General features: G+C 48.6%; 1 protein-coding gene across 2 annotated transcripts; it reads left to right on the top strand.

The window, feature by feature from the left end:
* The first annotated feature begins 503 nt into the window (after positions 1 to 503).
* On the top strand, positions 504 to 23,270 carry LOC133343944 (occludin-like). Of its 2 annotated transcripts, none has more exons than XM_061553974.1 (8): positions 504 to 634; positions 10,077 to 10,938; positions 12,308 to 12,454; positions 15,411 to 15,571; positions 18,403 to 18,648; positions 18,949 to 19,120; positions 20,782 to 20,823; positions 21,090 to 23,270. In XM_061553974.1, the coding sequence occupies exons 1-8, from the start codon at positions 615 to 617 to the stop codon at positions 21,198 to 21,200; spliced, it is 1,761 nt and encodes a 586-aa protein (XP_061409958.1). In that variant the 5' UTR covers positions 504 to 614; the 3' UTR covers positions 21,201 to 23,270. The 2 variants fall into 2 exon arrangements, with proteins under 2 accessions (XP_061409958.1, XP_061409959.1); XM_061553975.1 differs by lacking the exon at positions 504 to 634 and adding an exon at positions 1,200 to 1,233.
* The last annotated feature ends 2,593 nt before the right edge of the window (positions 23,271 to 25,863 follow it).

Here is a 25,863-nt window from a genome sequence, read left to right as displayed (position 1 = left end):
GGAGTCTACAAACTGAGTTGTACCTGCGGTAGCAGTTACATTGGAGAAACGAAACGACATGTCTCGGACCGTGTTCGCAAACACAAGGCAGATCTGAAACATGGCAGAACCAATACCTCTGCCGTAGCTGACCATTGTTATAATGCTGTGGGCTCGCATGATATTGTTTTTTCCGAGACCAAGGTACTCTGCAAACCTTCGGGCAACAATCAAAGGTTTGTTCATGAAGCCATCCAGATATAAAAACATAGACAAAACTTCAACTGAGAAGATGGATACAAATTGAACAATCATTGGAAGGATGTTATCAACTGGTTGTTGTTCTTTCCATCGTACCTGCCGGTTTACTAGCACATTTTGATGTTCTTCTCCAACTTCCCACTTCTAGCCCTGCCCCCCCCCTCTCTCCCCCCTGTCTTACCGATATAACTTCTTGCCACGGCAGCTCTCCCGCTGACTTCAGCATTTTCTTGCTGTGGTTGAACCACCTGATGAGGATTGCTTGTGTTGCGATCGAAACGTCGTGATTTGTTTTATTTTATTTCTACCTCCGTCACTTTACCGAAAGAACCAAAGAGTATGGATTCCTGCAGTCACGAAAGCTTCAAATCAAGATGGAACGAGACGTTTTAAGGTAGATTCGGACGTTAGGCGGTCGATGGTGCCACAATAATAAAAAGATGGGAATAGATGGTAGCATCAGCTGTCATCAGATGGAGTCTTTGCTGCTCCTGCAGTGACAGTCGTGCCAACTCTGATGCAGAAGAGAGACGCAGGTCATCGGGAGCTGCTTTGCCTGTGAAAAATGTGTGCACGCACTGTTGATTTCATGATTATCCAGGCTAGCATGCAGTTTAAAATATTAATTTTGGCGGTCATGATACAGGGAAATTGTTATCAACAATAACAATCAACTTGTGTAAACATGTTTACAAATGCAGTTACTACAGTTCAACCAAGTTGTACCACGTTGGTTGCAAAAACGAATAACGCACCACATCGCTAAGGATGAGCGCAGTACCAGCCGGGAACAATTCTTTCATCCCTGGAAGCCAGATCCCTCCAGTGGAGGTGTAGGCAAAGTTAATTTGTGCATTGACGCAAATGGTCCAGGTGCGTGTCCCTGTGTGGCAAACGTACAACTCAAGTAAATCATTGGCTTAAGCTCAGCTAATCTGTGAGTAAATAATTAACTCTAAGCGAACATTGTTTCTCATTTGTGAAGAGATTAACGTAAGTACTGTACTGCAATCCGATGTTTCGGTAATGTGCATCTGTTCATGTTAATTTATTGAAAAAGAGATGTGACCAAAGTATGGTGTCATCATTGTCTCGGGTTGTATCACGGGAGTTGTGAAAAGTAGTGGTAATGTTGACATGTATACACGAACGTTTATAACACTCGTGGAATTCACGTACGGTCAATGTAACACTCGCGTGGCACAATGGAGGCAGTGGTGTGTTTCTGGTAGACTCAGCAAAGCCTCTTCGACTGGAAGCTAATTCATGTATCCTGGCCATATGTAGAGTCAGTGATTGACCAAAAAGCCACCGACGTGAGGTCACCAAGCTCTATGCTCGACAGAGGCACTAAGCGGAGGAAACTCCTTTTTGTTTACTTATTACACAAATAGCTCTGTAGGTGAGACATGGAGGCGATTTGTGAATTGTTGTGAGGTGGAACAAATGGCAAGTCCAAGATATAACTTTTTCGCGTGGTAGTTCTATATTTGCGCAAGCGTGGCAATTGCTTTTGAGTTCATAGACCTTGTGTTGAACATGTCACACGACAACTCGGCCATGTCCATGCGCGCAGTAAGAAAACCGAAGTCAGCGTAAATGTGATGTACGTGTCAAATATTCTCAAGTGTTGTGTAATGTATTTTCCACAGTAATGATTACTTCTGACACACCTTATACTTTTAAATGGTTTATATTTTCTCAACAATTAAATTGCAGTATGTTTCCACGAGTATATTAGGTGACCACTCGGGAGATCTCTCCTCCAGAGAAGCCTCTCTCGATTGTATTTTGGGAGTACCCACACGTTACCCCCCACCACGTGCGACCGACTGATTGGACAGAGGCTGTGGTGGGGGGAAGTTATGAAGCATCTCCAATGTGCAACCCCCGAATAGAACCAACAACCTCTAGTTTGTAAGTTCAATGTGTTCAAGATTACCCCACGGCATCATCCATATTGCTGGAAAACTTTTCTTCTTCAGAAAATCATGACATTGTTGCTCAGGTGTCAGATGTTGGACATGCTTTCATGCATAGGTCCGTGGTTGAACAGAACGCGCTCGTGGTGTTTGAATGTCAGAATTAAACATGGCACAGCAGTGTGCAAGTATTCGGCTCTGTGCAGCGGTTTGTTCTATCGTACAGTCCCTATGTTAGTGATCAAAGCGAGATCATGACTCGGACCCTGTAGTGAACCCTGGTTAGGGACAGAGGTAGACTTCGGTCATTTGTTGATGGTAGGGCCCACAGTTGTTTATAATGGGGCTTTAGCAGAATCCCGATTAAGAGCCATACTTATGTAATAAGCGGGCGCCATCTCCTGCATAATTGAGAGGTTTCACTTTATATACTGGCAGACAGTCCATGCCTTATTAGTGGTGGGGATCTATTTGGGGGAAAGGTTAATGGGCGGAGCTAGCATGGAAGCCTCTGGAACGTTCTCGAAGGTTCCTAGAGGGGCGTGGCCAGAGGCGGGGCTTAGCCTCGGAAAAGGGAATATAAGCGTGGAGTAGCGGACGGTTCGGGGTCGGTGGTTGAAGATCGAAGAGGAGCTCCCCTTTGCTGCTGCCCCGCCATCTCCATCAGCCACGTGGCAGCTCGACCTCCAGCCGCTCAGCCGTTCCCCAACGTGCCGCCAGCCAGCGGTGCGGTGCAGATCGGGGTGAGCGCCACGTGGCGCGGGGCAGCGCAGTCACGCCAAGAAAGGAACGGCAGCATCCGCGTAACGAGAGGAGTCCTGGCTGTGAAGAACCTTTAATTAATAACGTTCTGCCATGTCGGAGCCACTTGTTATAGTCGTGTCAGATAGTGGACTTTTTCTGGCGGTGCTCTACGGAAGACACGATGTCCAAGCACCAGAAAAAGAACAATACACCTACGGTGTCCTCCGACGACGACGACGAAGCGGCGACGCAGCTCCTGCCGACCCCGGGTCCCATGGTCCCGGTTATGGAGCCCACGGCGGGTGCGGATGTCGCACCTGCAGCAGATGGCGCGGCAGAGCTTCCACATCAGCTTCACCCTGACGACCTGTGGCGGAGGGTGGAGACGCAGCTGAGCGCTTTGACGACAGCGCTCCTCCACCTCGTCGCTCTCGTCACGCCGATCACCACTGGAGGAGGTCCGGTGGTGGACCATCCGGGGGTGGATGAGCAGAGGGCCGGCGACGGCACCTCGGAGTGTCCCCCCTTGGCTGAAACGGCCGCCATCCCGGGCAGGGTGGAGACGGCCGCCATTTCACAGTCCTTGGTGACCATGCATCTCCCAGCCGCCAATTTGGACATCGCGGAGGTGAGCGGTGGGGCAGCCGCCATTTTGACGCTACCGCGTGGCGGGTCACCGAATATCGCGACACCTACTGCGAAGGAGAGTGCCGATCGGGTTCGATGCCTGCCCCAAGTTTGAGAGTTCGTGGCCGCTGGGGGTGATTGGAGTGCCTTCAGGTGGCGCTTTGAGGCTGCCTACTAGTCGGTCCACTGGTCGGAGGAAGAGGCGTTGATTGCCTTGCCCACCATGCTGGACGACGATGTGTTGGCCGTTTTTCGTTCGATCCCCCCAGAGAAGAAGACGCTCAAAGAAGTGTTTGCTAAAATGGCGGAAGTCTATGAACCGCCAGACGACAGAACACGAAAATTTCAGCACCGTAGGCGTGGGAGCTCCGAGTCGCTCCTCGCCTACAGAAGCGCCTTGATGGTGTTGGCAGTCGATGCCTACCCTGACGTGAAACAAGAGATTTTGGACCCTTTGGTGATAGAACGCATGTTGGCGCTGGTGAGGGACATGGGAGTCGTCCTTCCCACATGCGGTCACGAATCGCAAACATCTCTGTGGGCCACGCGCTGCTTGAACGCACACGAGAAGTTGAAGAGATGGGCACAGATGGCCACATGGGCCGGGGATCCGGCTCGTGATGGTCAACCGATCGGCTGGAGTCCATCCAAAGTGGTGGTCATACCCAAGGAGGTGCCGTCAGAAGGGGACGTCGCAGCGGCGGTTCCCCCGTGGAACCAGCGACGGAGGGATGGTCGGCGTCGGCAGAGCATCTACCGACCGCGGTGGGACGGCGATCTGCTGCACCAGCGGCCTCCCATCACATGCTGCAGATGTGGCTGCGTGGGCCACTACTCCTGGGAGTGCCGAGCTCGTCCAGCATCGCCGTCCGGATTGCCGACCACATCTCCTGCGGCCGACCGACTGCCTTCACTTCCCTCCACACAGGCAAGTTGGCACATGTCGGGCACCCAGGCACGTTCACCACCTCATCCATCTCATGTCGTTCGGAAGGGTCCATCACATCAGGGTGTTTCGCGTGATGTTCCTTGCTCGGGTACTGTCACGAAGGGGTGGCCGACCTCACAGACTCAATGGAAAAAATTGGCACGGAGGGTTGTTCCCCGTGTCGTGCAACCGTCCGGTGTACGATGTGTGTGTCGCTGCCAACGGGGGTAGTATGGATATCATTGGTCAGGTTGACGCACGTATCGCCATAGGCAATGTCCAGGCGTCGGATCCTGTATTGATCTCACGCACGTTGGCTGTGCCATGTTTGTTGTGCACGGATTTTCTGTTACGAATGGCAAGGAAGATTCTCGTCGACCAAGGCTGCCTTGAGCTGCCTTCGGGTCGCAAGGTGTGTTATTTGTCGTCGCCGCTCCCTCGGCCGGCATCGGCCGTATTGGTTCAGGTGCTGGTGGAAGCCACTGTCACTGTTCCGGCAGGTTCTCAAATGTTGATTCCGCTCCGTTATCGCAAAGAAATGTGTTGTAAAAGCGTGGGTAATGGTGTCTTGTTGACACTTTCGAATACTGCTACGCGGAGTTTGATGCTGGCCTGTGCTCAGACCATCCTCCGCACGGGTCAGGCTCCGTTTCTGCAGGTTATGAATGGGGGACCTGGCGATGTTGTTGTGCTCACCGGTACTGTTCTGGCTCATGCCACCACCGCTTTAACCGATCGCGAGGAGCGCACGTCGGGTCGGAATGTATGCGCTGTTGGGAAAACGTATCCTTCAGACGATCGATGGATCGCCGAGTTGTGTAACGAGAACGCATCACTGTCTCCGGCTCAGCGTAGCGAATTGCGCAGGTTGTTGTCGGAATTTTCCGATGTTTTCAGTAAAGACGATTTCGACTTGGGTCGAACGCCCTTGTTGTCTCATCACATCGATATGGGTGACGCTAGCCCCATTCGCCGAAACCCACATCGCATGAGCCTGTCAGAGAAAGAGATCGTGCGGCGTGCTGTTGACAAAATGTTGGCCGCTAACATAGTTTCACCTTCTACTAGCCCATGCGGCGCTCCGGTTGTTTTGGTGAAGAAGAAGGATGGGAACCTCCGTTTTTGTGTTGATTTTCGGAGGTTGAATAAGGTCTCTGTGGCAGACGCGTACTCTCTGCCACGGATGGACGATTTCTTGGATGCCTTGTCCGGAGCGTGGTTTTTCTCAACTCTTGATTTGTCGTCCGGGTTTTGGCAACTGCCCCTTGACAAGTCTTCGAGGCAGAAAACCACGTCCGAACACCAAAGGGCCTTTTTCAATTAAATTGTTTACCGATGGGGTTGAACGTTGCTCCTGCCACGTTCCAATGGCTGATGGACATCGTCCTGGCCGGTCTCCAATGGGACATGTGCTTGATCTTTTTGGACGATGTGATTGTGTTCAGCCGTTCGTTCAATGACCACCTCCTTCGGCTTGGCACCGTTTTCGAGCGGATGTGCTCGGCGAACCTCAAATTCAAGCCGAAAAAATGTCACCTCTTACAAACTTCCATACGATATTTGGGCCACATAGTCAGTGTGGAAGGTATCTCTACCGATCCTACGAAAACGGCGTGCGTTCGTGACTGGCCGGTCCCCGTGTGCGTAGGAGATGTACGGAGCTTCATGGGCTTCGCCTCCTATTATCGCCGGTTAATTCCTCGGTTTGCTTCTATCGCCAAACCGTTGCATGCCCTCACTGCTAAAAATCAGCGATTCGACTGGGGACTGGAGGAGGAGGCAGCGTTCGATACCTTACGCGATCGGTTGTCCGACGTGCCTACTCTCGACTATCCTGATTTTTCATCGCCATTCATTCTTGACACCGACGCGAGTGACACGGGTATCGGTGCAGTCCTGTCGCAGATGAAGGGAGGCATCGAATGTGTTATCGCCTATGGTAGTTGGGTGTTCTCGCCGGCAGAAACCCGTTACTGTGTTACACGACGAGAGTTGCTGGCGATCGTTAATTTTGTCCGATTGTTTAGGCCGTAATTATATGGAAAGAAATTCATTTATTTGAATTTATACCTATGTGACTTTACCGAAAGAACCACAGCGTATGGATCCCTGCAGTCACGAAAACTTCAAATCTAGATTGGAAGGAGATTCGTTATCCGCACTGACCACGCAGCTCTCCAGTATTCATTAAAGATTGAGCAGCCAGGTGGCCAGTTGGCATGCTGGCTTGAGGGCTTGCAGAAATTCACATTCGATGTCACTTTTTGGAAGGGTGCCCGTCACGCTAATGCTGACGCATTGTCACGGTTGTCACACGAGCCTCGCTGTGCTTGCAGCTCCGGTACGAACCGCTGTACTCCTCACGACGTGTCTCGTCGATCAGTCATGTCCGCAGTTGAGACACTTCCAGACGAAACAGGGGTTCCGCCTGCCGACTGCGTATTGCGCCTTCCGCGTTCGGTATGGTTACGCAAGCAGTTATCGGACGACTCCTTGACTTCCTTGCGGCGACGGCCCGTGCCGACCGTGGGTAATTTGAATCCAGTCAAGGAAGGTCGATTCCTGGTTCATGAGAGCTTGTTGATGGGGCAGGATGAGATATCTGGCCGGCTTCGGCTGGTTGTGCCGGAGTCTCTCCCTGCGGCGTCGATTTGTACGTTGCATAGTGAGTACCTTTTCAATTTTGGTGGCTAGAAAACGTTGCTCACCCTGCAGAGGGATTATTTTTGGCCTGGTATGATGTCAGACGTCCTTTGTGCACTCCGATCATGCCCCGATTGCGCTAGGAGAAAATCGTCCCGGCAACACTACATTCCGCCCTTGCAATCCATTTCGGTCACACGCATTAATGAGTTGGTTTCCCTCGATGTGTTAGGACCGTTTCCTGTAACACCTCGCGGGAACAAATTTCTCCTCATGGGCGTTGAATATTTTTCTCGTTGGCCTGTGGCTTGGTCCCTGCCAGATCAATTGGCTTTGTCCATTGTGGACGCTTTCGTGAACGGTTACGTGATGGATAAAGGGACGCCGGAAAAGTTACTCACCAATCAGGGTAGAAACTTTTCTTCGAAGTTGTTGCATGACGTTTGCGATGCCTTGGGGACCAGGAAGATTAGTACATCTCCCTACCATCCTCAGACGGACGGTATGGTTGAGCGACTGAATCGCACCCTTTTACGCCATGCTGTGCCAAACGGTCAATGAGAGGCAGGTCGTCTGGGATTTGCAGATACCTAGCGTCCTCTCTGTGTACCGGATGGCGCCACACACATCCACGGGGTACTCGCCATTTTTCCTCATGTATGGGAGAGAGAACGTGCCGCCGGTGGATGTCCAATTGGGTTTCCCAGTCGTGCTACTAAAAACGACTCTTCCTGAGCATGTCCAGGAGTCCCTTCGACGGATTTCTGAGCCACGGGAAGCCACAAAATTTAATACCTCCAGGACCCAGGCGCGCAATGAACGTTGTGCTCGGAGGTCCAAGGGTGACATGCCATGGTCTGTTAGTGATAAGGCATGGCTTCACTGCCCACAAGTGGCCGTTGACACCTCGCCCCAGCTCCACAAACCATGGCAAGTCCCTGTAAAAATTGTTGAGGTTTTGCGTCCGCAGTGTGTTCGTATCTGTCACGGCCGCTGTCGTTGGTTCGTTCACCCGTCGTGCTTGAAACCATTTCTTGCTCCCGTTGGGTCATCATCATCTCCAGCAATCGGTCTCCCGGTGCCTGACGTGTCCAACCGACCTGCGGCCCCTGTGCAAGGTGATCCTCCGAAGTTGTCTTTACCGCCCACAGCGCCCATGAGTGAGGCGTCAGGATCGGCGGATGACCCTGTTCTGCCATGCCCACCTGCGTTGGACCCGGCCGTGCCGCCCCCTCCTGACCCACTGCTGCCGGCTGCAGGAGCGTCCGCGTCGATTCCGGCTCAGGCGGATGGCCTGGCTACACGGACACGCTCCAAGACGTTGCATTTCTCCTGAGGAACTCATGTCTGCTTACCTGCGTGTCGGGTCTCTGCTTTCCGTTATCTTGTTGTTGGTCACTTGTTTACCTTTTCTGGCGCTCCATATTACTTGATATTCCTTACTTAGCCGGGACGGCTAGATTTTTTCACCACCGGGGGGGGGGGGGGGTGATGTAATAAGCGAGCGCCATCTCCTGCATAATTGAGGGGTTTCACTTTATATACTGACAGACAGTCCATGCCTTATTAGTGGTGGGGTTCTATCTGGGGGAAAGGTTAATGGGCGGAGCTAGCATGGAAGCCTCTGGAACGTTCTCGAAGGTTCCTAGAGGGGCGTGGCCAGATGCGGGGCTTAGCCACGGAAAAGGGAATATAAGTGGGGAGTAGCGGACGGTTTGGGGTCGGTTGTTGAAGATCGAAGAGGAGCTCCCCGTCGCTGCTGCCCCACCATCTCCACCAGCCACGTGGCAGCTCGACCTCCAGCCGCTCAGCCGCTCCCCAGTGCGCCGCCAGCCAGCGGTTCGGTGGAGATCGGGGTGAGCGCCACGTGGCGCGGGGCAGCGCAGTCACGCCAAGAAAGGAACGGCGGCATCTGCGTAACGAGAGGAGTCGCGGCTGTGAAGAACCTTTAATAAATAAAGTTATGTCGTGTCGGAGCCACTTATTACACTTAGAAACAACAGAATAATAAATGCTGCTGCTATTAGCCACTCTCATTTGGCCATGTGGCTGATGGGATGTGTAAATGTTATCTATTTACATGTAGGTTGAAATTTACCCATAGCTCTACATCCAGAATCAAATTTACCCAGAACACCAACCCACAGCTCAGTGCCTGATGACTATTTTAAGAACAAACTGCACATTTGAGTCCCCTAGGAGGACCTGAATGAAGATCACAAGTCACCACGTGTGTTATCGTCAATGCCCTGCACAGATACATTTGTAGCAGGATGATATTTTGGGCAATGCCCCTTTCTTCACAGAAAAAAGAGGGCAGAAGATTAGATTGACCTGAAGTTATAGATCACAATTTATACTTTGGGGTCCTGAAAATGATGGGATTAATATATATTTAAAGTTGACATCAGGGTTGTTTTGAATTGAAATTGGAGCATTCATGTTGGTAAACATTGAGTAGCAACCATTTTTATGAACAGTGATGCTACCATTTAAAGCCATTATGAAAAGCAACAAATTGCAATGCACTTTAAGCCATTCCCAGCACAACTCTTGACTCCTTGTTAACGTAATTTAAGTTATTGTCTGCTTTTTAGTCTACATAACAAGCAAACTATGCATAGCTTGCTACATTTACATCTTAGCTAATCAGTGAATTAAATCGTTTTTCTTTGTGGTAATTTGCAGAATACTAAATTGTGTTGCCATCATAAACTACAGCAATAATTTTTGTTTAGATCGAGGAGCCACAATCAGGCACCCTTACCAGACATACAACGCAGCACAAACAGCGGAATGGGTTGATTGAAATGCTCCTGACCAACCAGCTTTCCTGCATGAAGGAGGCCTTAAAATAAAATTAATACCTAATTAATACTTAGGGGTCCGCGAACCACACGTCGGATATCCTCGATCTACTGTATATGGAACGTCATTGAGTGAGTTGTTTATTGACATTTTTTTCATTCCAGATTGGAAGTGACGCATTCAACTGTCACGATGGCCGGATATAACAGAGAGCCTGGTTACGGACCACCGTCATACACGAACTCACACCGTCCTTCAACACAACTGGTCACAGCATTTCCTGCTGGGTCATCAGGGCAGTCTGCTGGCTACGCCCGCTCCATTAGATCAGGGCGGGGGCCAAACTACAACCGCTCCCAGTCCGTGGTGTCAGGAGTGGCTCGTTCCATGTACTCACGACGTGGCTCAGGATACCCACAGTCTGTTTTGTCTGGAACGGTGCCTCCTGGATCCTTCTATGTTGGGAGTGAGTATCCTGAGGATATAATCGACTTCAAGTCATGGCGCTCTCCTCCACGCCTTGTACGGATCTTCCACATCCTGGTCTTAATTCTCAGCGCTGGAATTTTTGCATGCGTGGCCTCCACGCTGCCTTGGGATGTCAACTACGCAATTGGGGGTAACATTGGGGGTAACTACCCATTGTACGGACAGTCTAACTATGGCCACTTCGGCATGTACCACATGTTCGCTTTTGCCAGAGGGGCCCAGGGATTCATGATGGCCATGGCAGCTATCACCATCTTAATAGTGGGCATTTTGTTCCTTCTCAGTCTTTCTAAATCTCAAAGCATGAGAAGTCAGAAGTTCTACTTGACCATTATCATCGTAAATTCATTTCTTGCCATCTTGGATTTGATTGCCACCATAGTCTACACCGTCGCTGTCAACCCCTCGACTCAAACCGCAGGCTCGTCAAGCTACCACCAAGTTGTTTCGTTGTGCAGGGCTTACTATTTGCCTGCTGCCACAAGCCTCTACATCGACCCATTCCTCTACCACTTCTGTATCATGGACCCTCAGGAGGTGAGTGGTGGTAACAGCCTGCTGGTTTATCAATTGCACTAAGGCTGCTTCTGTCGGAGCAGGTGCTGTAGATAAGAAACGTTCAGTGACTTGGTCAGTGGGACACAGCTTCCCTCCCGTGACCACGCGTGGCTCGTCCAACTTCATAGAGTCATTTTCTCAAAAAACAGGCAGAGACAAGGACTGTCTTGAGGCTCAGAACCAACAAGCATCCTGATCTCAATGCAAGACTTGATGCCTTTACAGACATATACAGGTTAAATGTGAATCCGTAGTCTGTGTATGTGTGTATGTCATACTGTGGGTCATATATGTGGGGTAGAAAAAGTCTGATGCCCCTTGTGTCTACAAATTTGAGATACTGCATGTTATTTTAAAGCATCAGTTGCCAGTCCACATAGCCCCATTTGCAGGAATGCAAGATGCAGTTATTGTGAAGGCCCTTTGTCTACAAACGTATTTTGCCTAAAAAGGGCTTATTCAGAAGTCCAGGCTTACTCATCACAACATGTTTACATTTGACTAACTGTTGAAAGGGGTATCAATCCAATGAAAAGACTAATTGCACTTCATTAAGACGATGCAAGAGCAAAGCTGTCAGTCTCAATGTTGCTGAAAGAGGCCAGTCAGCTAACCCCCGTGCCCCCTTCCATCCCTACCCAACTCATATTCCTTGGTAAATCATATACAAACCACCCAAACAATAATTATAAGCACAGCTTACAAGGGAATAATAATGATTTACATTTATCAAGCACCCTTAAACAACGGATCTCAGAGCACCGTGCATGTAAAATGGAGGAAGGAATACGTGAGAAGTAGCCGTGGAGAGAAAGACTAAGGTGACAGAATATGCCTGGATGTTGAGGTTCTTTTGTACCGTACAAAGCCAACCTTGATAATCGGAGGCGCGTGGGAAGGACAACAAATTAAACACAAAAAAGAGTTATATGGTTTTCAATCTAGATTTAAAAGTGCATAGCTCTAGTGGATGCATAATATATGAAGGAACATTCCAGACGGTCACAGAAGCGCATCTGAAAGCGAGCGATACAGTGCACGTCTTTGTTCGATGGTTAGCCCAAATAGAGAACTAAGTTCGAAGCCTGGAGCACAGTACGCGGACTAGGGCACAATTGGTAGATCTCAGTAGAGTGTGGCTGAATCAACTTCGTGGAGCGTATGGCTGAATACAATCCTGGATGTATGGAGGAAGCTCAATAGAGACTCAATCGCCAAAGTTTTTTTAATTGTGTTTACTGTCACTGTTGACCTTAACAAATACATGAAAAGACACGGTATGTACACATACATCACACCGAAAAACTGCAGTGGAGTGATGCCCACTCGCCTCGTCTCACCACTACAGGCAGTCGCAGTTGCTTGTGGATTCGTCTCCATGATCTTTCTCATCGTCGCCTCTGTCTACGCTTTCAAGACGCGCAGTAAAATGTGGAAGTATGGCAAGGACTTCATAGCATGGGACAACGATTATGGGAAAAACATTGAAAAATGGGTGAGTGTGTTAGTTTACATTTTAATCTGCAAAGTGAATGTTTAACCTGTAGTTGTATAGTGTGTATATAACGTTTATACTGGTAGGAACCTCCTGGTTCCACCAGCCCACAGGGGATTATTGTGTCCGTCCGTCCGTCGTGTATGGAGGGGCTGGGTGGGGAGGGAGGGGCTGGGTGGGGAGGGCTGGGTGGGGAGGGGCTGGGTGGGGAGGGTGGGGCTGAGTGGGGAGGGGCTGGTCACCCCGTGGTGCCCTTATAAAACTCAACGTTTAACCTACTCACGCCGGCTTGTGCCCGCCCTCACAGTCGGGCATATTTGCGAAATACACCACGCCGCCGTTGACCCTGGCCATTGACCGAGCAACTCAACGTTCCTACCAGCTCCCTCCGCAGGAATGTGTTTATCTCCCGCAAACACTCAATATCTAATATCGTGGGGTATCAGTAGGCTCAACTGACAATGGCAACATTAGATTGGACATTGGCTTAGCCTGTCCACCCCTCTAGGGTTCATAAGTACCACCCTGCAAAAGAGAGAACGCCTACTGCAGAGAAGACCATCATTGCCTGTCCGTTGCATGGCACACTGCACATGTTTTGTTGAAGGTGGTACCGCAGGGGCGGTTTCTTCATTAGGGCGATTGGGCGACGCACCACCAATGTCATTCAACCACAGAGTCACGCTAGCCGTCACTGTCAGCCTCTGGATATAGTCCAATCAGCGTCATGTCACGTTCTGTGGAGTACCGCCTCTTTTTGGGCGATTTCACTCCGGCTGAGAATCGCCCCGAGTGGCCCCATAGACTTACATTCAAAGATGTTTTTCTTCGAACGGGGGCGCTGCAATGCATTCTCTATGGCTTCCGGGAGGGCATGCACTAACGTGCTTACGTCATCATACGTGCTAACGTCATCATACGTAAGCACGTTTCATCCAACAATATGATTTATCGCCACCTAGTGGAATCTTTAATAAATAAACTTGAGTGGTTTGTTTTAATAGTGAGTATATAAACAAACAAGATGTATTGTAAGAGTCACTTTATTTTTCATTAATATTAATACATACTTCACCTGGAATGGAACCTTCTACAAGCAAATTGAGGGCACCCCAATGGGCTCCCCCCTATCTCCGGTTGTAGCCAACATCTTCATGGAGAAATTTGAGACGGACGCCATCCAGACTGCCACTCGACGCCCGACCTTATGGAAGAGGTACGTAGACGACACTTTTGTCATCTGGCCACATGGCCGGCCTGCTCTAGACCAATTTCTCGACCACATCAATTCCATACACCCAGCCATCAGATTCACCATGGAAGTCGAAAATGATGGCAAGCTACCCTTTTTGGATGTCCTAATCAAAAGGAGACCTGATGGTTCAATGAGCCACTCTGTCTACAGGAAAGCCACCCACACGGATGCTTATCTAAAACCGGATTCCCACCACCATCCATCCCAGAAGAATTCCCTCATCAAGACTCTATATCATAGAGCCCAATGCATCTCCGACCATGAACACATTTCCAGTGAACTCAAACACGTACGCCAAGCTCTTAAGGCTAATGGTTACTCCGACTACACAATCCGCAAAGCCATCACTCCAACCATCAAGAAGGATCCTGTTGAGGAGCCTTTCAAGACCATCACCTTACCCTACATTGCTGGGGTCACAAAAAAGATCTCCAAAATCCTGATTAAACACAAGATCCAGGTCCGATTCAACACAGTACATAAAATCCGTGATCTGGTCCCGTCTGTAAAAGATGTGGTTCCAGACATACAGTACCCTGGCGTCTACAAACTAAGTTTCCTCTGTGGTAGCAGTTACATTGGAGAAACCAAACGACATGTCTCGGACCGCATCCGTGAACATAAGGCAGACCTGAAACACGGTAGGACAAACACCTCAGCCGTGGCAGATCACTGTTACAACTCAGTGGGCTCACATGATATTGACTTCTCCAAGACAGAGGTTCTCTGCAAGCCATCTGGCTATCATGAGAGATTCGTTCATGAGGCGATCCACATATACAAACACAGAGACAATTTCAACCGAGAAGATGGATTCTGGCTTAGCAATCATTGGAAGGACGTAATAAACCATTTCGGATCTTAACTGATTGTGTTCACGTTTACGGTGACTTTCAGACCGCGTTCCACTCACTGGCATGGTGCAGTGTGCAGAGTAATGTATGGTGTCGTAATTGTATAGTAAACATATAGCAGTGTGATACACATTAGGGTGGGTAGAATAATACATAGTGTTATATTAAAATGGATAAGGCAGCAACTGCAGCAGCAGCAGCAAGTGCAGCAGCAGCAGTAACAGCAGCAGCAGCAACTGCAGCAGCAGCAGCAACTGCAGCAGCAGCAGAAACTGCAGCAGCAGCAACTGCAGCAGCAGCAGTAACTGCAGCTCCCTTTGATGCTGTTAATCCTGCATAATGCACATGCATATGCAGTACTAATCACATTCCTGCATTTCCCATAAATATGCTAAATTCCTTTTGATATGCAAATTCCTTTGTCAATGCGCCCAGCTTATATATATGCTCCAAGCTCGTGTGCTGTTTCATTCAGACTCTGTCGCCTCGACGGACCTGGTTTTCACCTGAGGACGGCTGCTTGCGTTGTGGCCGAAACGTCGTGAGAATTGTTTTATTATGTTTTATTTTTATTATTTTATTACTTCCCTTCTACGTGACTTTACCGAAAGAACCAAGAAGATGAATCCCTGCAGTCACGAAAGCTTTAAATCGAAAAATATTAAAGAAGTGAAGTTGCCTTTACATGCTTAAGCTGTTAATTTATTCATTGCATGGGTGGACCTTATCCTTATCAATCATCCAGACATTTGCCCCCCCTGAGAGATTTTGCAGGAGCCGCCACTGTGGTACCGGTGACGATGGTGGTGGCGAACTCACGCTGTGCCGTTGTGTTTTTTTCACTAAGATGAGTCAAATGGACCTGGAAGCCCAGGGGATGTCGGAGTCTCCCGTGGGCTCCGAGGGATCCAGCTACGGTGATGGCGCCACGTTCACCAGCGAGGCACAAGTGAGCTACGTCCCCCGGACTGCCTCCCGCGGCAACATCTTCGGCACCGCCGATGCCCGGTGAGGTGACGTAGGCAGGCACAATCTGTACTTATAACCAGGCAAGAGTACGTTGGACATCTGTGTATAAAGAGCTTTGTAGCTCTCGCATTCCTCCAGTATAAATAAATATTCTGACATTCGACGAACCTGAGACATGTATTTGGTGCACCTGAAACCAGGTGAACCAAATACAGCAAAACAGCCAGCCCCTGCTAATGGCAATACAGATGTAATAAACGACTACCACGACAGGTTGAGACTTTCTTTATTTAGTGATGACTGCTCGGCTCCGCACTCCCTTTCTGGATGGTCACCCTCTCTCTCTCTCGCCACATGCACGCGCTCACTGCTCCTCCGTTCCCGCGCGGCTTCCCTCGCTCTCTCCCCCGCGCACCGCTGGTCGACGGCGCGCAGGGAGTGGGGAGAGCTTCGGCCCTCGAGACTGCCACGTGGCCGGTGGCGTGACGAGATGACGGAGATGCAGTCCGGACTCTCGGGCTCCCACACCGACCCCGAGTCCTCCCTTGCCTCTCCTTACATCCCTCTCGGCGGAGCCAAGCTCCGCCTCCAACCTCAGAACCTTCCCGATGGTTCTCGCATGAACCCATGAGCTCCGCCCATGAACTTTGGCTCAGATGGAACCGTTTGCCCTGATTGGCTATGCAGCCCTCTGTCGCCCGTCGGTGTGCTCTCTCATTACACAGAAAACACCTTGTGAAACATGTGCAACACAGATGATTCGGTTTTACGAGGCTTGTGTCCAAGTAGTTACATTTGTGGAATTTGTGGATCACCAGCAGCAGCCAAAATCTATCCTCTGCTAGATGGTCTTCAAAAGCATTCATCTCCAACAGTTTCATGATGCAACCCATGTGGCTCCAGAACACGATATTCTCTCATCACTCCATCTCTCCAGTAGACGTGCTCGTGGGCATTGTTCCTTTGTCTTGTTAGCCACTTGTTAGCCTCGACCACCAGCCATCATCCCTCCAAGTCGTCATGTGTGCTGCCCAGGAGTATTTCATTGAAGCATGTATTTGTGGTCACCGACAAGTGCATGTCCAAATAGCCCCAAGTGTTTGGTTGCGCAGCCCTCTACACTTCGTCAATTTTACTCTTGAAGTGTGGGGCTACACAGACTTGTTGACTCGCAGTTGCAAACAGCCACGCTGCAGTTTATCTCGTGTAAAATGTGCAGAAAATTATGGTTTATTTTAGTCTTTATTATTCTTATTCTCTGGTTGATTAAACCATTCTCATTTTTAGACTTTCAATTCGGGCGGGGAGGAGAGGTCTTACCTCAGACATCGCAATATCGTTCTCACGCACTCGCGTGTGACGATCAGTACAGCACTTTGAACATACACAGCGATTCCTCCCCGACCCACCCTGCCATCGGTCTCACGCTGTCATGGGTGCAGCTGTTCCCAACCTGTGGTGCACAGAATAAGTGAGTTTGATCGTTTGTTATTGCGAACTCTTAAGAATCCAGTCCATCACGAATGCGGACTAATTACACATAGCAAGCTCTTTGGAAAGCATTGTTTCAAGTCAGATGCAAAATTGGCTCAAGACTCAAGGATGGATCCCAAACTGGTTCAAGGTCCTCAGGCTGCAGACCCTGATACTGCGCTGGCCATATCGCCATACAGGGGTTGCGCATGGGTCCAGCAGTAGTTGATCACCGAGGGCTGCTGATTGCAGAAGGCGTCGATTCCGGTCCGTTGAGGCTGCTGGTCCACAAGGCCATGGGAAGAAGTCCGTGAAACTGTTGCAGATGCATCTTCACTTTCACAATTTTATGTTACTGGTGTACGGTGATCCGCAAACTCTTTTTGAGAGTTCACAATGATCCGCGAGTTCAGAAACGTTGGGGACCACTGCTCTCATCAATCTCCCTTCATCCACTAGCCACTCTCACTGCTTATCTAACGACTTGAGATAAGTGTACAACATTGTGTTGTCATGGTGGATAGTGAGCAGTATAATACAGACAAGAGAGTTTAGCAGATACAAATTATACTGCATTCGTTGGTCCACAAAAAACAATAGGCGGATGGACCAGAACATGATTGAATGTTTTGGAGATTTGATCATTCAAATCTGAACTAGCAACTCGACTGATTGGTTGAGTTAACCATTGAAGTATTCCCTGTGTTACATAGATATGAACATTTAATTTACATTGGAAGAACCAGAAAACCAATGAAGCTCTTTTTCACAGGCCAGCCAAAGCAATGGTAGAAATTTTACAGAGGAAATTAACATAGGCATATAAATTAAACATTGACACTCAAACTTGAACAAAACAGAATATAGAAAAAAGTAACAGCAATCATACAAAATATTGAATGGATAAATTGCACTTGCAAATCATAGTTGCAAGTCAAGGTTCCAAGTGACAGTTGTGAATGTGGCTGGAGTCAACATCAAGGAAGAGTTTAAGAGCATTTCTTTATGGTGACTCAATCAGACTGAAACGGCACAAGGGGATTCCATAGAGAATGTGCAATAGCACAATCTTTGGTACCAAGTTCGAATCTTGTTATAGAGACATAGTTCACAATTTGATTTTTTTTTTCGATTTAAAGCTTTCGTGACTCCAGGGATTCATCTTCTTGGTTATTATGTTTTATTTTTATTATTTTCATTACTTCCCTTCTACGTGACTTTACCGAAAGAACCAAGAAGATTAATTTGATATTTGTCTTATATTCTTAGGTTTGTCAGTGGTGTCAAAAGTTGGCTAAATGCAGTACATATCTTTCATTAAGAATGTTACAGATGAATATCTAAAACATAAACCAAATAATCATTGACAGATGGATCCTATGTGAATGTATTAACAGGCCGTGGGAGGGTAGAGAGCGAGCATCCAGCCGGGGAATGTACGATGCTGACCAGGCTGGGTCTGAAAGCCCGGGCGACGGACAGAGTGCAACTCTGGAGGTCACGGGCAAGCAAGCCATTAAGAGAGCTCAGCAGAAGAGGAAAGCCCAGCGGATTCAAAGATATGGAACGGAGGGGTCTCTGTATGAGACAGACTACACCACAGAGCCCGAGTCCAGCCCAGAGGAAGAGAATGAGTTAATGAGGTAAGCAATAGGTGGTGCACTCAACATTGTTTATTCACTAACAGAAGGAGGCGTCGAGATATACATTTCACATTTTTAAGCCGGCCCTCCACTGTCTACCCAACGGTATAAATGGGTACGCGACAGTTCTTCAATCGGCAGAATGAGTGTGGTGGGGTAAAGTGTGGGCGCCCCCAGCTCTTTTAACACGTTTGTTCAATGTGGAAGAGTAGACCAAATATCCTCTAGGGCTTGCTCTAGCAAAGACCCTCCCTCCTGGTAGTATCTTTACCTTTCTTTGAATGTGCCGATTGCCTGCAGGCTCTACCCCAGCATTGCTTCGAGCACCACGAGGCAGAGCTACAGGCAGCAGTTTGAGAGTGACATGAGCGAGTACCGCAGTCTGCACGCCGAGCTCAGGGGCATCTCGCAGAGGCTCGAGCAGCTCAACACCGAGCTGGACAGACTCCCGGAGGACAGCGCACAATACCAGGTACACGTGCTCGGCGATGCGACATCCAGCCACCCTGTGCTAATGTCAATTTAAACGTCAAACATATGAAATCCACACACATACAAATGCATGTGTCAAAGCATCATATTTTGCACGATAATGCCCTAGACTGCTGTTAGAATGCACTCGTGTTTGTTCAAGAACTTTAACTCTCACAACTCTGAGCTGGTAATAGTTTTTGGAATGTTGACACTCGACTGCCATTTTTCAAGTTTGGAGTGAATGAATCCTCCAGTTTAAAGCATTCTCCGAAAGTGGGGTCACAAACAATTTCACAAACTATTATTGAGTCATGTGTAACAATTATTGCACATGAATCATTGCCACATACCTTGAGAGTAAGAATCCATCTTAATCTATTGTTACATCCCAACAGATTCTAGACTTTCCTTAGTTAAACCCCAGTGTTATACTTGCATTTAAGCACAGGAGTGTACAGGAGCTTCATTCTGAAACCTCCATAACAACACAGTTTTTGTTGTGCCTCATTGATCTCTCACACGACTGCCTTACTCTTGTCTCCCAGCCTGTCATATGAGTGGATGGTGCACTCTGCATTTATTCAAGCTCTTTAAGTGTAAATCCAATTTATACAATTCGTTATTTTCTTTGTCACTGGCTAACAGACCAAGGCCATCGAGTGCCATATGCTCAAGAAACGTGGTTCATTCTGGTCAGGGAGCAGATGATCTGAACCTAGGACCTTAGTCGTATCAACTCAGTGCTGTGAGCTAACCTGCCATCTTGAGGAACTCGATATAACAGAACCACTTACCCACTTCTGTGGGCTGCTGAGTTTGTATTCATGTTTTATTTTGTCATATTTGTATATTCTTATCAAATAATTTCCAATTTTAGCATTCAGAGCAGATTGAGTGGCAAAACATATGCAATGGGTTACTTTAATATAGCTAAGTGTGCCTATACTGTACTTGGGAACCTGAATCGCTGAAACCCAGATTTGAATCTGTCATCTCAGTGGTGCTGACTCTGTGCTTCTCCTCGAAGACACCTGTGTGGCCATCAACCACATCAAACATTAGCAGGCCCATGCAAATATCTCCATCATGAATGGGAAATTCAAGGCAATCCACAGCCATGCGATTGTGGCCATTCAAACCAAACTATGGACCATATAATAAACCCAAAGTAACAGATACATAGAGACCCATAGAGATAATTAGACACGTAGATGCAATTAGACATAGAGATAGTCTCAAAGATACATATATATAAACTCATATAGATATACTCAGACACACTGGAGCTATACAGATATGCATATACACCCATATAGACACAGAGTTACATAGAGACTCATGGAGATACAGAGACCCATAGCTATGTTAAAGGTAAGCCACACAGCAACTCTGGCCATTAAACCCAAACTATGGACCGTATAGTAAACCTCTGTGGTGTGCGCTCCGTCAGTACAGGAATAATAAAACTACACCAACTCTCCTGAAGCCCTCTCGTCGTGGCTAGCAGACCCTGACATTGGCATTTAGCTCCTCAACCATATTGCTGTCACGATGATGTGCAAGAATAGACGAGTGCTTGAACACGGCTATTGTGAGCCCCAGAGGCGAATGACCTCCTCTGTGGTTATACATTCACGTGCATCGTCAACTCTGTTTCAGAATGTTGCTGAAGAATACAACAAGATAAAGGACGTCAAGCGGGTGAGTTATGGAGATAATACATATTCAATCATAACCATACTCTTCGTATATATAGCTTATGGAATAATAAGAGATAACCATTGCATAACATGTGATAGAGCCCTGCTGTTGATCACTCGCTGCACCTGTGTCATGTTGTGATGAGAGAGTCCGTGCATTTCGTGTTGTGATGAGTTAGTCCACACATGTCATGTTGAATGAGTCCACACTTGCTGTGTTGTGAATAGTGAGTCCAGGCTTGCCATGTTGTATTTCTTGTTCTCCAGGGCCAGCAATACCAAGAGAAGAAGCGTCTCTGCCGGAAGCTGAAGGTGCGGCTCTCACACATCAAGCGAGCCGTGGAGGCCTATGACCTGCAGCAGCAGCAGGCACTGTGAACCTCCCTTGCACGTGGGAGGCCATGGAGTAGCTGGAGAGAGTTTTGTGGCCGAGCTGTGCAGTTCAGATGACATTTTTGTTAAAGTTACTCTAATAAAAAAAAATCTGAAGGAAGCATTGATTAGCAATAAACATATTCCTTTTAATAGACAACATTATAACGATAATTAATATCAACAGAAAAACATAGGTATGCTGTAAATGTATAAAGAATAATACATTGAAACCCTCATTGACACAGTGCAAGCGCTTGTACGAGGTGGAATCAGTTGTGAAACAATTTTCCAAGATTATTATATGAACAGTTTTCAAGGTCATATATCACACTAAAATATATGGGGACATCTCTCCTACCTGGACCCTTTGTTTCTCCATTTCACATTCATTTTGCCGAAAGGTTCCTTATATTAGCAGCTCCCAGTGAGGCCTGGAAACCGTCATACGATGTTATTGCAGTTGTCATTACATTAGTTGAATCTTCCCTGTTATTAATTGCTTTTAAATTTAATTTTGGAAGAAAATATGTTGATATGGAAAAAGGTGAGACTGCTAGCAGGGGGAAATATAATCACTTCATACTTATATACACTCACAGACTGTCTGCACTCTTGGCATGTGTAGGTAGAGTCTACGTATGCATATACTGCACACTCTTCGAATACAAAAGTCCCACTGTTTCTGGGGTCAGCTGCTCCGATTTTCTTTCTCTCTGAGCTTCTATTCTGTTTCTTCTCTATCCGCATCGTTCCATCTTGCCCTCAGTGTCTCTCTACTTTACTCCCTCTGCACTGATGGAATTTCCAAAGCCCTTCTAATCTGAGTCGCTGTTAGTCTTTGAGTCGCTGTGCAGGTTTATGGGTCTCTAATCTCCATGGTTCTTCCAATTGCACCTTTGTGTTTACTCAACACATGCCCAAACTGAGTTTCACCTCCCTCACCTTTTATAGAATATTAGCAACCCTTGCCAAGACTCTATCCTCTTCATTCCACCTCCTTTCCCTGAAAAATATTCAGCATGTTCATCTCTGACCTGTCAAGCAGTGTCTCGTTTCTTTCTTAGTGTATATCCATGCCCTCATACCATACAACAGCACTGGGCCCATATATTTTCACTTTCAGTTCCCGAAACCTCTCTCCGTTTATACCATCATGCCCCGACTGTTTTGCCATCTGCCCCAGAATGTTGTGTGATATCCCACACAAAGAACCTGAGTGGGCCAGACATGCAAGCCTACACTGGCAACCAAACTAAGAAGACCCCGTTAATCAAAGAATAATACCGGCCTCCATGCAGAAATACAAATAACTGAATGCGAAGCATGGGCAACTCGTGACCTCAATTCTCAACATGCAACTCCAGACGCCAAAAATTAGTACATGCAATGCACATCATTGTATGTTACCTCTAGACAAATAAGAGACGAAGATAACGGCACTGAAAGCTGACCAAGTTAGAGTAAAACTAAATTATCTAAAATATCTGGAATTAAGGAAAACCACAGATTACTGTACTGGGATCAATGAAGGCCAGAATAAAGTCAGGTAAAATAATACCGTAATGCAATAAACTCCACAAACCCTTGCTCTAAAGCAAAGAGACAAATATACTCGATTCTATTGCCGTAATTTTTTTTGTATTTTATTGTAAACTGTCAACTTTAGTTTTTGTTGGACTGATTCCAACCACTTTGCTCTGTTCCATTAAGATGAATAATATTCTCTTTTTTATTATCAGACACCAGGACAGTGCCATTCGTGAAATGTACATTTGTAAGATGTTTACCATTGACATTCCACAATTATCATCTCATTTATTTTTTTAAACATGTTTCTAGTTTGCTGTAAGTTTGGAGATAGAGGATCACCTTGTTTTACTCACTTCTGGATGTTGAGATCTATAACTGCACGCTCTAGTTTGATGTGAGCAATACTTTCACTGTAGAGGTTCCTCAGAATGCAAGTGTATTTTGTTTAAAATCCTTGATGTTGTATAATCAATTGTTCTATATAATCAAACTCTTCATGGTGGTATATGACAGCTATATATAAAATGTTTAGTTGTACTCGTATTGCTCTGATTTATTAATTCTATCCTATTATCCTATTTCAGTCTATACAGTACTGCATTAAACATGCCAATCACCTCACACAACAAGCACACATTCGCCTCGATTTGGCAGGTGCTGTCACTGTTCAATGTGAAGTAAGCACACACACACTGGCAGCACGAATTCATTCGTTTAATCAAAGCCTGACTCAAGCTCGAGTACTTTGCACCATGAAGATGTAGTGGAGAGATCAGCTGGTTTGCAGGAACAAGATGGATTGCGGCATCACGGGCCATTGAGGGATGGCAACGCCGTAATGTCTCCAACATCTGATTGACCGAAACTGATGTTAATAAGAATTTCAACTCGTAACGCGCCGCCACACAAGATTCGCTCGCTAACCTAGAGGACGACTCAGATGCGCCAAGAGAAACCACACGCAGGATCCGGCACCAACCATTGCCCGAGTCAACGCCCTTGGTATTATTCAGGCGCTCTCAGACAACGAACGTTGCTTGTGGGAGATTGAAACGCCACTCTCGCACAGGCGTCACAGGTGGAGTCCACGTTGCCTCGAGGCGAGCCAGGGTATGGCACCTCCGACCTCCTCGAGCCCACGGGGAGGGAGTCTCATAACGTCAACCCTCCCCGCTGGATTACAGGCCGCGTGCTTAGCCTCCAACCGTCTGGTTAATTATGTTAGACGGGCAGTTTAATTTAACAAAAAAGTCTTGCTATTTATTTACTTTGAAGATTTTTAGATCTACGACCGATTGTATCAATGGCAGGTGGTCCTGTGCAGTAAACGTGATGGCCTCAAGTTGGTGAATGGACACGACTATCTACTGCATAGACTGTGACATGCGTGGGCCACCTCGAGCCTCTGCCCCGCCATCAGATCTCCCCACCCGAAGGTTCATCTCTCTCAGGGTGGGGGGGGGGATTGGCAAGATCGGATGTGCTGGGCATGGGAGCAGCCGGCCCCCCTCCGGGAGCCGAGCCGCCACGCCGTGGAGGGGACAACATCGGGACAAGAAGAAGCGGCGACGAACGGAGTCGCCGCGATCTGGTCGCCGGGCGACCTGCGAGAGTAACCGCCCGATCCTGGGGAGTGGAGCGCTTCCAACTTAACACTTGGGTCTGGGTCGTCCAAATCGGAGCATGGGCAGCAGCAGCAGGTAGCAGCAGCAGCAGGTAGCAGCAGCAGCAGGTAGCAGCAGCAGCAGCAGCAGGTAGCAGCAGCAGCAGGTAGCAGCAGCAGCAAGTAGCAGCAGGTAGCAGCAGCAGCAGCAGCAGGTAGCAGCAGCAGCAGGTAGCAGCAGCAGCAGGTAGCAGCAGCAGCAGCAGGTAGCAGCAGCAGCACGACGGACATGTGAGGATGGAGCCGACCTCGCCCGCGGGTGTCTTTAGCACCGCGGTGACCCCGATGCGAGCGGCGAATTACTCGTGGCGCACGGGAGTCGAGTGAGCGGACCACCACCACCAACCATCACCACCACCAACCATCACCACCACCAACCATCACCACCACCAACCATCACCACCAACCACCACCACCACCAAACATCACCACCACCACCACCAACCATCACCACCACCACCAACCATCACCACCACCACCAACCATCACCACCACCAACCATCACCACCACCAACCATCACCACCACCAACCATCACCACCAACCACCACCACCACCAACCATCACCACCACCACCACCAACCACCACCACCACCACCAACCATCACCACCACCAACCATCACCACCAACCACCACCACCACCAACCATCACCACCACCACCACCACCACCACCACCACCACCACCACCACCAACCACCACCACCAACCATCACCACCACCAACCATCACCACCACCAACCATCACCACCACCACCAACCATCACCACCACCAACCATCACCACCAACCATCACCACCACCACCAACCATCACCACCACCACCAACCATCACCACCACCACCACCAACCATCACCACCACCAACCATCACCACTACCAACCATCACCACCACCACCAACCATCACCACCACCACCAACCATCGCCACCACCAACCATCACCACCACCACCAACCATCACCACCACCAACCATCACCACCAACCATCACCACCAACCACCACCAACCACCAACCACCAACAACCATCACCACCACCAACCATCACCACCAACCATCACCAACCATCACCACTACCACCAACCACCACCCATCACCACCACCACCCCGCAGCAGCCCGAGCCGCCACACACAGCGCAGATCGCGCCACCTCGTGGTTGTAGAGGGGTGGGGTGGGGGCGGGGTTTGTGTGAGGGGGCGGGGTTTGTGTGAGGGGGCGGGGTTTGTGTGAGGGGGCGGGGTTTGTGTGAGGGGGCGGGGTTTGTGTTAGGGGGCGGGGTTTGTGTTAGGGGGCGGGGTTTGTGTTAGGGGGCGGGGTTTGTGTGAGGGGGCGGGGTTTGTGTGAGGGGGCGGGGTTTGTGTGAGGGGGCGGGGTTTGTGTGAGGGGGCGGGGTTTGTGTGAGGGGGCGGGGTTTGTGTGAGGGGGCGGGGTTTGTGTGAGGGGGCGGGGTTTGTGTGAGGGGAAGGGATGTGGGGG

This window comes from Lethenteron reissneri, chromosome 18 (genome assembly GCF_015708825.2).
Source record: "Lethenteron reissneri isolate LAM-NWPU_2019-01 chromosome 18, ASM1570882v1, whole genome shotgun sequence".
Lineage (NCBI taxonomy): Eukaryota > Metazoa > Chordata > Hyperoartia > Petromyzontiformes > Petromyzontidae > Lethenteron > Lethenteron reissneri.
Note: the sequence above shows the minus strand (reverse complement) of the source record. Positions and strands in the feature narration are given on the sequence as shown.